A 14,326-nucleotide genomic window follows, 5' to 3' on the forward strand; every position below is an offset into this window, starting at 1 on the left:
TATGGAAGTAGTAGTTCTTCTCCTAAGAATAAAAATGCAAGAAGTCCAATTCATTCTCACCTCTGCTGTCAGATGGGTATTTAGAGGTAATGATACGTCACTTCTTGATGAAAGACAGCAACTTAGATTATATACATGAGGCACCTGAATGCCTCTCTGCTTGTATATGTTACTTATTTTGCATGTATTCAAAATAATTCCTTTATGGGGAGCCTCCTACTGGGCTTAGAATTTGTCAGAAATGACAGCCAGTAGCAACAACACAGGACATTTACTGGGAATACGCCATGTTGCCTGCCATCTGCTGCTCTAAAACAATCAGCTGTCTCACTCCAAAGATGCAGCATTTCTTCCTCAAAGCACAGAGAAAGGTAGCCCACTCAGCCCTCATCCCTTGATAGTTTATCTTCCAAATGATTTACTCTCTGTAGCTGCAGTACTGCTGTATTTACAAGAATCACACAGAATGGACAGCATCTCTCTCGATTAGAACCTCTGCCTCCATCAGAGTTCATTAGCAGCGACAGCAGGGAACTGTTGCCTTGCAATTAACGGAAATGGAGGACTTGAATAGCTGCTGTGTTTAAATGGCATTGGGAGGTAGTGGAGAGGCAGGGCTGTACCGCTGCAGAAGTCGCAGTCAAGAAATTTTAAACTTCAGTCACTGAAAAGAACATGGAAAAGGAGAGCTGCGCATCATTTCTGCACTTCTAGCGCTGCTCAGAAGTTCATTCTGAAACACCCCCAATGCGTCCCTCCCAGCCCTCAGGCAGGAGGCTGTGGAAGAGGCGGAGGCAGCAATGACAAGTAATACAATAGTAATGGCGCACTGCAATTATCCCATGCACGGTGGGTAAAAGTCACAAAAGAAAAATAATAGACACCAAATGTTTAAGACCTTATGAGAGACAATCCTGTGCAGCAGCTGGTTAGAAAGACCTCATAGGGACGCAACTCTTTACCTAGTCTTAACTAGCATAAAACCATGGTTGAAAAGCCTGAAGAGCTTCAGGTAAGCTAACGATCGATCATACCCAGGAGTCAACAGAGCAACAAAATTCAGAAAAGCTGACCACATTTGTGCATAACTTCTAAAGCAAGAACCACATAAAAGTGAAAAATTATGTCAAATCAGCAAAAAGGGGTATCCAAGAGGATTCAGTCTTTACAGGAAGCACAGAAGCTGTTTAAGAACATTACATCGGAAGCACAGGGCCAAGATACCCCACTCGGTAAGAAAAACTTCAAGAGAGCAGAAGAAAGGAAAGGTGAGGGAGGTTATTAGAAAAAACAAGGCTTCTTTCAAAAAGCTGAAGTCATGTCTCAAATGAAAGCAGAAAAGGGCATAAATTCTCAGGAAAAACCACAAGGCAGCAGGCCAAAAAACAGTTCAAGGAGCAACTAGCAGAAGGAATAAAAACTAACAGTAAATTTTTCTTCAAATAAAACAGGATCAAGAAGCACACCAGAGAGTATGTTGCATCAATGGCTGTTCAGGTAATAAACCGGGCACTCAAGGAAGATAAGGCTATCACAGAAAAACTGAGTTAATCCTTTACATTGCTGCTTACAGTGGGACAAGCTGGGGAGATTCCCAACCCAGAACCTCCCTTTGAAGGGTGAAAGGGGAGGACATCAAAGCAGCTGCCCAAAATTGAAGTGACAGTGGAAGGAGTTACACAAGAAATTGATGGAATGATGAGTAACAAAGCAGAGGACAGAACCAGATGTCATTCACTTAAGAGCTCTAAAATATATAACTTCACTATATGAAGTTTATGTAAACCCAATTCCAGGCACAAAATTTTTTCAGTCCCACAGGAGAGAGAAAAGTCCTGAATTTACCTTCCTACGGACTGCATAATGTCCAACAGCAGAGGAGCAGCCAAGTCTGGACTAAGGTGAATGAAGGTTGAGAGCACAACTATGGCCAGGCCTAGTGTTTCTTCATCATATTCTTCAAGAATAGCCCCACAGTCATGGCACCTGCAAAGAACAGTTTTAAAAAGCGACGTGAACAAATTTAAAACAAAGTATTACTATATATACATATGTTTATAATTATGTCTTTTAAAAGTACTGTTATTTAGTATATTATATTCAAAATTTATTTAGACAGATAATCTAACTGCACTCTTTCTATAATTAGTAACAGTCTATAGCTTTCAAACGTTAATAAAGCTTCTCACTAGCTGCACTGGCTGTTTCCTCACTGCCAAATGAAAGAGGGCCACAGGGCAGGCCTTGTTTTGGGTCCCTCAGTAGTAATTGTTAGCCGGCTCCCTCACTGCATTGCACTGCTTCAGCCTGCACCCTCCAAGAGGAATCCGCAGCAGTGCAGACCAGCCCTCAGCAACGGGAACACCCAGCCAGCCCAGGCCAACTGGGCTCAGGCGAGGGCTCAAGTCCCTGGCAGCCTTCTATTTAGCAGCCTAGGCACAAACAGTGACACTCATAGATGATCTTAAGAGAGATGGAACAATTTCATATTGTCCTTCCCGTCAGTCATGAATAATGAATAACAAATTCTACAATTAGGAAACAATAATCTGATTGGTTCCCACAGCAGTTATGGCTGCTGAGAAAGAAATGAAAGGAGCTCTCGGGCACAGAACCTTAGATTTCAGAGAAGTCTCCTTTCCCAGGGCAGATTTGCTGCTGAGTCACTTATCCTTCCTGAAACACTCAAAGACAACTGACGAAGTTCTGAAAGGGCTCCATAATGTCTAATTATAAAGGGGATGTCAGATTTAGGAGAGATGAGACAGGCTTTCGCAACCTACGAAAAAGGCAAACCAATGTGGGAAACTGGCTTATCTCAGCCCAGTAGGAAGGCTTGCTTAATTTGATCAATCGGTTGCTAATGACTCCAACAGATTGTGATATTTTAACTTAATGGAATTGTACAGGCAATTTTCTTGCCTTTGTTACCAAACAGAAAGAAAATATGCCAACAAAGTCATGAAAGTCAAGCTCAGCTGGTCTGCCTGTTAACAGGTGGTGCTAGAGCTCTGGGGAAATGGCCAAAGGAAGTACCAAAGATAAGCCTAACTTTTGGGATGCCCCACTTTGTCACACAGTAAGGTCCGCTTCCAATCACAGACTGCACAATGGTCCTGTCTTTCTCCAGTGCCCATCCTGGAGCATCTGTCTACTGGCCTGAGCGCAGGGGCACAAGCAAGAACTTACAGATTCTCTTTCCAATTTTTAACCAAATCAATGCATGGCTCCTTGCTGACTGCTTTACTTCTCCATTAAATGAGCGCATTTACGTTTCACACTTCCTTTAGAGGCATCTTAATCAACCAATTAAGGTTTGCAAAAGCTTTCGGGATCATTGAGTATCGTCTTTAAGAACACTATGTTGGTTACACATTGTTACACATCAACAGTGACCTACTTCAACAGAAACCCAAAGGAATTTTCAAGAAGAGCTTTTTTTTCCCCTAAGGTGAAAGTGGTTTCTGATGGATCACAAGGAACCCTTGATTTAAAATAGGTTGGGAAGTGCTTCCCCTGCCCTCCATGGACACGCAATAGCCTGAGTCATCATTTTGCCTGTGCTAACTCACACAGATCCTACTGAATTAAAAGCACTTCTTGCTGGCAGTGTTTAGAAAATGTTCAATTTGGGGTAATAAAAATAACTGAAAAACTTAGCATAGAGATAAATGATAGAATGGACTTTATATTTCCATAGAGTATATCTATACTTCAGTTGACCTATTTGAAGTTCAACTACTTCTTTGAAAGGAACAGAAAAAGAACTTACTTGTCAGTCATCAAGGTGGGCTGGTCATCAGCAAATTCTTCTGGTGCAGGTACAAACATACTGACTATACTGGGTGCTGACAGCAAGCTAGATTTTGTGGCACCTTAGGGCAATTAGGGGAAAAAATTTAAAAAAAAAAAAAAAAAGGAAAGAAAATCACTAAACAGAAATCCAAACTGCTTGAAGAGCAGACTTCTAAAAACAGCCATAATGGTTTCACTGTGCATAGAAATAAGAAATAAAGTGTGTCTACAAAAGGATATATAGCACATTCCTTGCCTCTGCCAGATTATTCCAATCACCTAGAACTAATAAAAAAAAAGAAACACACACCACACAAACACAAAACAAAACCAACTACCAACCAAAAAAAAAAAAAAATCCTCGGAAAAAAAGACAAAGAATAAAAATTCCAGGAAGGCAGATGTAATCATTTCTACTCATTTTAGGGAGAGAGATGATGCTACAGTTGCTATGAGACAGGACAGCAGCAGGTTTGTAGTGTTCCCCCATACTTCTGGGGAATTACCTTCCCATAGTTCTCGGTGACATGAAGAAGGAAATAATTTCGTATGTCTCAAGACCAGGCCATCAATCTATTCATACCATCCCTAACAGAGGCATAGGAGAGAAATCAGGAAAGGACAGCTAGAAGAAATAATTCATAAGGAGTTGAGAAACATTGAGATCATTGGAGGATTGATGGTTAGAAATGCTTTCCCTTGAAAGTCAAGCATGTTTGTTCTCCAAAGCTGAGTTGTTGAGCTCGGGGCACAGCCGCTGTGATCATGCCAACACCCAGGGCTCCCTTTGCCTTTGGCACTTTTTGTGCACCTAATTTCTGATAGATGCTTGTTTTAATAGGAAAAGTTATGTATAATGGAAGATTCAAACTCTAGGCTTTTCTGAGTTCCGCTTTCCAGAATAACACCAATATGGGGTAGTCTGACAATCTAACAACTCTCCAGTATGGTGGTTTTCCTCCCTTTGTCCCTTTAAGCAGACAACAGCAATTCCAGAAAAAAACATACAGAAGAGGCAACTCTCCAGCTAGTCTGGTTGCTAAGAAAACCTCAAGAAGAATAATCAGACTCATTCATGAGTCTTGGATGAATGCTAACTGTGCTGTACAAGCCATGTCATTCATCTGAGATGCCTTGTGATGATCAATTAAATATTGTTAGCAGTTTCATTCTCCGGGTCACTGAGACAGAAAGATTCATTTCTTAAAGAAAAATCTCTCCTTTGGTTGCCACACATAGCTGACATGATAGAGAGCACCTTACTCCTGTTCCCATACAGTTCAGCGTCAATAATGACTCCAGGGAGCTCAGCTGGTAGGTACCATCAATATGTATATAAGCTGTCCCCCAGGGCATCTCATTCTAAAGACCAATCAATGAAAAGCTCATTTTTTGAACCAACATTTAGAAGAGTACCAATGCCCTTTTAATGCCAATTTAATCATAAATTAAGTAATCCATTATCGACTTTCTAGCTGGTTGCTTCAATCTGCAGATTCAGATTTAATGTTAACATTAGCCTGTTCTGATAGCATTTAACTATGGAAACAGGAGGGAGCTTCTCCACCTAAACTAGGTTCAGATGGAATTTCTGATGAGATAATCCCAGTTTCAGCAGGGGAAGCAAATTTAACATCAGCTCTCAGGCAAAATAATCTAAGAAGCTCCCACAATTTCTGAACTCAAAATATGTGCAGTGATGAGGGCTTGTTACACAAGAATAAGACAGGTTTTACCCAGTTATTTTACTGAGCATGGAAGGAAATATTTCTTTTACATACGGAGTTCGGTACTTCACAGTTGTCTCCTGAGATTTTATTGGATATGAGCAGACACTTCAGGAAGTCCAGAATACTCTTTAGTAATGTAGGACACCATCCAGAATGCAAGGAATAGGAGTAGATTTTCACATATTTCTAGTTTTTTTCCCCTCTCACAAATAAATAAAGAACCCTCTACCACGATTTCAGAAGTTTCACTGTCATGTTCTCTAGATGTGAGTCCCGTTGCACCACACAAAGGCTAAAAGCTTTCTTAATGCAGGTTACAACGTTGAATTAAGACTTAACTACTCAAAATAAAAACGTCTTCTCTCGTGCACTGAACAGTTGTGAAAAAACATGGTTTAGGCAAAGAAGGTAGGTCACTGCCCCATTGCGAGGCTGTAAGAAAGTCTGGATGTATTTCGGCTGTGAGGGAGAAGAGTTCATAAAGAAGTGAGATTCAACCGCACTCTGCATACAGAGTCTTTTATTTCCAGGTTGAGAGCCAAAACAAGTACGAGCAGAAAGCCAGTACTTCTTAGCAGTTGTTCATCTTGAATGAAATGTCTTGTCTAATATTTTTTCAATAACCTATGTTCTGCAGGACAGTTGAAGGCTTTAATACAGCTGAATGGAACATAAAATTCAGCACCATTCGGTACTAACCAAAAAACCTTCCTGCAGTCTTAGCAGAGAGATCAGGTCAAAGGGATGCTGGACTAACCTCTGATTCTTAGTGGCGGTCCCTCCAAGTCGGGGTTTAGGCAGACAGGGACATTACACAGCCGTTTTCCATGCTGTATCTGCTCTGTGAATAAATACAGAACTTCAGTCTCTAGAACTATGAATCCACCATCTGTCACCAGCACCACACATCTTAAACAGTTAAAACAAGCGAAAGACAAATACAACAGTTATTGAAACAACAAAGGAAAGAGTTAATTTTTTTAAGCATAGAAAAGGAGGGGAAAGGGAGGGGTAGAGAAAGATGAAAGTAGTCCACAACACAAAAAGGACACAGATAACCTAATACCAAAAAGGCATTTCAGAAAAGTAAGTGTCATTAAACAAGAAAGGAAGTGCTAGCCATAAAGATTCAACAAGTTATGGAACATATGAGTCACAAAAAGAGAAAGACAGTGTTTAGAAATAGCAAGAGGCTAGAAGTCACGTATAGTTTGTGCTGATAGAAACTAGACACAAAACTATTTTCTGTGACAGATAGCAAGTTTGGGAAAAGTGTGGTTTGAAATAAGAAATGAGAGAGACACATGCTACTTACCAGTGTAAAAAAAAAAGCATAATAATAAAGCATGCATGAACCAAGCACACATCATATGACTGTGTGGCATAAGACTATTTCCTAGTCCTAGTTGTTACACCTGAGTATAAAATTGTGCTGTGACATTGAAATAATCACACTGAGCATTTGTCCTGGGGGGGGGGGGGGGGGGGAACACCACTACAACCTAACCAAACCGACCTGACTTCTGTCCAAATAATAAGTTTACTTTGAATGTGGTTGAAAAGGAGGCTGAAGGATGCAAAGCTTTCTGGAAAAGAGCATTTTACTTTTTAACTCCATGCTTGGAAGCCTTTAGCTGGAAAGAATGTTGGAGGCAAAAGTCACAGATGTTGTGGAGAAAACTAGTGGACTTGGGACAAGATTAACATGACAGAGTTCGTAAGTCAGTTTTGAGTACTGACTTGTTCCTCTTGAATACAGGCTAACTACTTCTTGCAGAATGAAAGCAGTAACTTTTTCATCTCTAAACCCCTGCCTGAGAAACTAGGTAGCACCAGCTAAGTCCCTTCAATAAACTTACCTGCTGATGGGACAAAAGAAACCATTGCTATCATGGATGAATTCCGATATTTATGATTTAAGGATCTCATGCTGAGCATGCTACTCAGCAGACTGGAGCAGAAAGGATAATCCGGTACTACATACCATACCTTTAGCCATTCCTCAGCTACAAGATTCAGTTTGATGGAACTTGAAACTGAAGACCGAATTAAGCAAAAAAATTTAACTCAGCTGTCCAGAACTGGTGGCGAGACACTCATTCAGCATGCTAAGTTCATATAACGTTTTAAGCATTCCTTTCTCTGGATGCATCTGGATCTGCTGATGAATTCTTACAAAGCACGATTCTGTAATGTCACTAACATCAAGATGGGCAATAAAATATCTAGCATTTATGATAAACTACAATGAATGAATTGTTCAGCAACACCTGTTATGGATTTGGTCATAACAGAAAATCTTTTATAGAAGAAAAAAACAAGTAAAACACTTGAGTACTGAGGAAATTATGTGCTTAATTCAGTTTTCATTGCTTTGCACCCATCTTAAAGGGAGAAAAAACAGGTCAGTGAGTGAACAGAAACTTCAGGTGTTCAGCATGAGCTGACAGAAACTTCTCTGAAGAGAAACAAAACTAGCGGGTATAAGGCACAACTCCTTGGGGTACCAACACTGTTGTAAACATACATGCAAATAAATGATTCCATGCACCAGGGATGAAATCCTATACCTAGTGAAAGCAACAGTCATACTTCCATTTCGTTCAATGAGGCCAGGAAATAATCCAAGTAATATGCAAAACTGTAGGAACACCACTGTACCAGAGGGACTACCTTCCAAATATGTAACTATTCCAATTCATACTAGGTGAGAATCTGGTACTATAAAGTTCCACTTTAGACTTGAGATCAATTACTTATCTGCAATGGTAGAACAAGAATACTCACTTTTTTAATGGATTGTTACGGAAAGTAATTGGTTTAGGAAACAGAAATAAAGAACAATAAATGCAGCTCACCAGTATCCCAAGTGCTGATATTGTGGGGAGCACTAGACTGGTGTTCCAGCTGCCTCTTCATTAGCTGGTTCATTGTCAGAGCTCCCAAAGAGCCTCTTTTCATTTGTCTGAACTGAGCTGCAAGTCAGAAATGCAAAAGGATTTCAGGGGCTCAGACAACATGTAAAACTACTCTTATTTCCTGATCTTACAAGCCAGCATGAGATAAAATACTGAAAGGGCAATGACTGCTTCCTCTAAGGATCTTGCTCAAGTCAATATGCACTTTTCACACAACTTCACAGGGTACCTGGCCCCAATGACATCAGTCATAAGTGACTTCGATTCAGGATCTCGTCCGTTGTGTCGACTGTCAGTGCCTTTTTGCCTCCAAATATCACGAAAGCTCTTCAAAACACTCGGTATCTTTGAAGTGTAAGATACTACCCCAAAATTCCCATGCTGTCAGGTGATAAATGTATAAGACGAATCTCACTCACATACAACATACCAAGGAAGGAAACTCGGTCTCCTCCCAGCAAAGTATGGAGGACTGTTCTATCAACGCTCACCACAGGACAGCAAGTTCACTGACTGTACCAACAGCACCTTTCATGGGTGACACAACCTGAACAGGCCTCCTAAATACCCACCACTCAGGCATGACACCTGCACATTCTTCTGAAGTGTGAAGCCAGCATCCCCTTGAACATGGGTCCCATTTGTCACTTCACCACCATTCTTCTTACATGGAGCTATCAAGCAACTGGTTCCAAGTGACAGGACGAGGGGCAATGGGCACAAGTTAGAACACAGGAAGTTCCGTTCAAATACATGGAAAAACTTCTTTACGGTGAGGGTGACAGAGCACTGGCACAGGCTGCCCAGGGAGGGGGTGGAGTCCCCTTCTCTGGAGATTTTCAAGACCCGCCTGGATGCAGTCCTGAGTAATGTGCTCTGGGCAATCCTGCTTTAGCAGGGGAGTTGGACTAGATGATCTCTAGAGGTCCCTTCCAACTCTGAAAATTCTGTGATTCTGTGATTAACAAGCATTCTAATTTTCCTCATCCAACTATTTACAATACTTCTTTAAATCATAGAATGGCTTAGGTTGGAAGAGACCTTGAAGATCATCGCGTTCCAACCCCCCTGCCATAAGCAGGGACACCTCCTACTAGACCAGGTTGCCCAAGGCCACGTCCAGCCTGGCCTTGGACACCTCCAGGGATGGGGCCTCAACAACCTCTCTGGGCAACCTGTGCCAGTGCCTCACCACCCTTAAAGTGAAAAACTTCTTCCTAATGTTCAATCTGAAATAGATATTACTGTTTGCTTTAAGAGATGTGTCTCACTGGATAATGCTCACACACACCGCGAAAAAAGAAAACTGTGGATTTAAAATTTAAGATTTTTTTTGGTCATATATTTGAGAAAATATATGGTCTTTATACACTGAGAAGTGCTTAAATGGAGGAAGAAACAGATCATATGCAACTCCTGACTTTCTTACTTTTTTTCTCCATTCATAAGAAAATTCAAATTGAACGAGCATAATATATTCGCTTGGACATTTGAATCTGGGCAATGTATTTCCACCACTGAAACCAAAAATCATTCTTCACAGTATGAAGACAGAATTTTAAGGCCCTGCACGAACAAAGCATGAGAAACTGCTGACACGCATCTCCATGCAGGAAAGCTTTTAAAATGCTGCCTTAAGTATATGCTTAAGTGCTTCCCTCAACAGGGCCTTAAAGCAAGGGCAAAGCAAAATCATCTCATAACAATTATTTTCATCTGCAAATATATTCAATATCATTAAAAAGAGTTAATATAATATCAGGTAGTTCTGTTCTAAAATTCCACACAGAACGCAGCTAAGCTCTGAAAATAAACCCAGCATTGCACATTATTAATGGTGATGAAGTACAGAAAAGGGATAAACTACAACTTTCAGAAAGCTCTGAGGGGTTGAGTGCCTTTTTCCAAACTTGTTCTACTCACCTTCTATACAAGAGTTTCAAATTCAGAGAAAGCAGAGTACTCCTTAACAAAACAAATACAGGCCCCGAGTAATAAAAAAATACAATGAAAACTTCAGTGGGAATCTGCACCCTGAAATTATTTTATTAGGTGAAGTATTTTAAGTTTTCCCTCATTATATCTTTTCAATGTATCAGAGTGTATTCAAACTCTACTTTTGGTCCAAGCACAAAGTTCTCCAGCATTGCTGCAAAGCAGTCCTTGTATAACTGAACTTCTGGAACTGAACCAGACCAAGAGACCATTCCATGTTTCACTTTTAAAAGTTACATTGCAGCTGCCTTTCACAGCAAATTAGGAGAAAAATAGAATTTCCATCGTTTCCAGGGCAAGGATTTTAAATAGATGCTTTATCACTTTATCAAGCATAGAATTTCCTGATGAAAGAACAGCAATTAACATTAGAAGTGACAAGACTGCTTGGAGTGCAGATGACTGTCAAATATAGAAAATTATCTCTTTGAATTTTCTTAACAGCTTTTGCGATTGTAATTAAAAAAATTTCATGCATATTTCACATAATCAGGCTATTGTTGAGCAGGTTTGGATTTCCAGGGTTATTTACCTGATTTCTCAAGGACAGCCATGATTTCAAATATTGGTAAGTTAAGAAAAAAATCTAAAAAACAAAGAACGCAGAAAGCTGCCAGCCTTTGAACGGTCTTGGAGCCAGGCTCATTGCTGTGGACCAGCACATGACTTTTCATGCCCACAAATGACTAGTGGCATAGGGAGGGAAGTTTTCCTTGCTCAGGTTTTCTACAAGAAACCTAACAATCGTGAGAAGATCAGTAGCCTTCATATAGTAGCCAGTGAACCTTTCATATGTTAGCTTGTGATCTGGTCCATCATCCCTCCATTGCTGTGGAATTCTCTACTCAAGAACAGAAGTCCAAAGGCAAAATCTTCCTACCACAGCTAATGATGTATGCTTTCTATTTGTGTTACAGAAGTGCCTTGTGCTCACAGTCCTGATCAGGGCTTATTATGCAAAGCACTGTAAAGCCACACAGTAGAACATCAAATATATTTCAGTCTAAATGAACAAGAGACACAATGGAAGCATTCATCTCCCTTACTGCAGGTGTAAACTGAGGAACACAGAAAGAGGAAAGGAATATTTACACAGCAACGTAGGCTCAATATCATATACATACTATTCCCGATTTCATATACTGGAATTTAGAGGAATACCTAGCACTCAGAGAAACCAGAGAGAGAGGTCCTAACTGGCACCCCTTTAGCTGCTTTAGTAAGCAACAACTGTATCATTAGGTGTCCAACAAATGTACTCTGACTACAAGATGCACATGACATGAGATGCTTGTGGTAAAACTGGAGAGGAAACCTCTACTTTGGAGTACTCATCTAGCACATCTAAAACAACATCTTCCTTTAGTAGGCCAGACAGCCCTTTCTATCAAATCAGCAAATGTTGAATTTCAGAAATTAAAATTTCACTTTTCAACAGCAATCTGAAATTGCAGTTCAGCAAGACGGCTGAGCTGATCTAGTGACTCGCTGGTATCACAGCAGGTCATCATTTCCTCTCCCTTTTCACTAATCACAGTCCTGCCCTGTCAGGCTTCAGATGTGTTACTTAACATTACCTAGCTGGAGATGCCATTCTAGATTTTGTTAGTGTTCGCTTTCCATTGAAATCAGTACAGAAGTCTGAGATAAATAGTTTCCGCATTTCAGTGGGCAACCGAGGAAGTGGTGTTTCAAGGCATTTTACAAAAATTGCAAGAGATTTTTTTCCTAAGGTACAGCAAGAAGTGTACAGAAGACCACAGCAACAGCCCTGTGGAGCTCTCATCCTCTGCTTCTGTGCACTGACAGTTGACAAAGGTTTCTGTCACTGGAAAATAAACATTCAGCTTTGTGAAATACTGCTTTTGGCTGCTACCTACTCTAATTCAAGAAAAACACATTTGTCAAATTTGCCAAGTCACAACAGAAAATCTTGCACCCCCTAGTTGCTAAAATCCTGCTGACCATCAGAGATTTAACAGATCTAATGATATCCAACACAGCTGTACTTCCAAGAGTCAATGAAACCCAGGGGAAGGCATTTACCATACATGATATGCATCTGACACACAAATACGGCAGATTAAATCTAATCCTCAAACCAGAGGTAAACTTACTTGATATGGAAGAGTGACTACTTGTCTCCGGGACACCTGCTTCAAGGGTCGGTGCAGATGATGACTCTCTTGGCATTTCCAGTGTTGAAAGTCCTTTGGCAGCAGGATCTGCATAAGAAAATTGTGCTTAATCTCTCAGTATTTAGAATCAATAAATATTTTCCATCCGCTTTCTCCCTGGATACCTTTTTCACATCTTTTCAGTCATCCATTCATCATCTGGCATTCCCAGCAGTTTTAAAAGGATTTAGTGTGTGTGTCGTAAAAATTTTTATACAGGCCCTGGGATCTACTGCTTAAAATCACTTTTCAAAGGAGGTTTGATTTTGATCCCACTCACAGATCAGAACCACCAACATGGAAATAAGAGAGGTACACTGATATAAAGCTAGTTTGACTGACAGCTTAGCATCCTTTAAAAGCCCGATCTCCAACATGTTATCAGTTTTCATTCAAAAGGCTGCTGATCTAGCAGTTGATCCTAAAGATTCAAAGAATTTACACTTCTATCACTAAAAAGAAAAATAAGCCCTTAAACTTAGCATTTTTATTTTATGATAACTGATACTGTCAATATGGGAAGAATAAAGTAAAAAAATTTTCAGGTGTTGATGGCTGGTTTCAGCTTATCCTATAAAAATGGATATGTATTTGTGCTGTAAAGTCTCAGGTGGGAAACTGAGGATCAGCATTGTGCACTTGAAACAACCCCTTTGGATATTTAATTCAGAGATCGGTTATATCAAAACACATGGAAGTGTAACAGGCTGACAAAGCTTGAATATGACTTTGAAATTATAATCAGCCCATTATGATGGCGAATTTAAGCCTACTTAAACAAATTACAGCACATTTGGTCTCAAATAAACTAATCAATAAGGCTAAACAAAGCAAAACAGAACCTAAGAGACACATTAAATTACCCAAGTCACTAAATTACCTAGTTATTTGAATTGCCTGTATCAACCTGCAACATAAGTGAGCACTTAATGAGTCATTGTGAACTTTATGCTCCCCTTAGATGACATATGTAGATGCATGCAACCAAATGACCATCATATGTGCCATAATCCTAGGTTCCACGTGGTGTTTCAGGACTGGGACAGCCCTTCCAAGCAGTTTCAAGGATGACAGTGTTAGTTACTGCATGAAAACTGCCCCTTCCTAATGATCAAAAAAGCATTTGAGTCTAATTGCACAATTCTTTCATGACCATTCTTCTCTAAGAACATATACGAAAGGTTCAAAAAGCACTCAGCTCTCTTGTTTTTAAAAAGCTCCAGTGGTTCTTCAACTTACAGGAACCATAAATAGGACAATAGGCCTGAAACATAAAGGGAACAGAGCAACTATGATCACACTGAATGGTTTCTCCTTGTAAAAGTGGAAAAACATAATACAAAAGTATACTATGGTTCCATCTGAAGCAGTTAAGATGTGAGGTCAGGAATGCATAAATATTCCCCATCACTTCACTGGCAACAAAAAACTGAGGCCTGAAGGATTCTTTCCTTTAATTAATATCTTAAAAAAAGACTGGTAAAATTCTAAATACTGAAAAGTCCTGGGGGGAAAAAAAAAAAAAAAAAAAAAACCACAAACAAACAAAAAACCAAGACAGCCACACAAGTAAAGAGGCAGCAGCATAGTTTTTAAAACTGCTTGACACATCCAGCTGGAAATTGAGGAAACAGCTAAAACACACTTTCTCTCTACCTGAAAAACTTAGTAACCAAACCCTGTATTAAAATAACCTGAAAAAGCCTGGGAT

General features: G+C 40.0%; 1 protein-coding gene across 3 annotated transcripts in view; it reads right to left on the reverse strand.

Annotated features, from left to right (window-relative positions):
- UNC79 (unc-79 homolog, NALCN channel complex subunit) overlaps nt 1-14,326 on the reverse strand; it is a gene marked incomplete at both ends in the record, with an annotated part of 113,553 nt that overhangs the window by 36,981 nt on the left and 62,246 nt on the right. For all 3 annotated transcript variants that reach the window (XM_082484735.1, XM_082484734.1, XM_082484736.1), the window contains 5 exons: nt 1,846-1,986; nt 3,773-3,875; nt 6,283-6,366; nt 8,384-8,500; nt 12,556-12,663. In XM_082484735.1, the coding sequence (XP_082340861.1) occupies nt 1,846-1,986; nt 3,773-3,875; nt 6,283-6,366; nt 8,384-8,500; nt 12,556-12,663 (553 nt within the window). The remainder of the gene's footprint in view (nt 1-1,845; nt 1,987-3,772; nt 3,876-6,282; nt 6,367-8,383; nt 8,501-12,555; nt 12,664-14,326) is intronic.

This window comes from Vanellus vanellus (assembly GCF_965231255.1).
Source record: "Vanellus vanellus genome assembly, chromosome: 6".
Classification (NCBI taxonomy): domain Eukaryota; kingdom Metazoa; phylum Chordata; class Aves; order Charadriiformes; family Charadriidae; genus Vanellus; species Vanellus vanellus.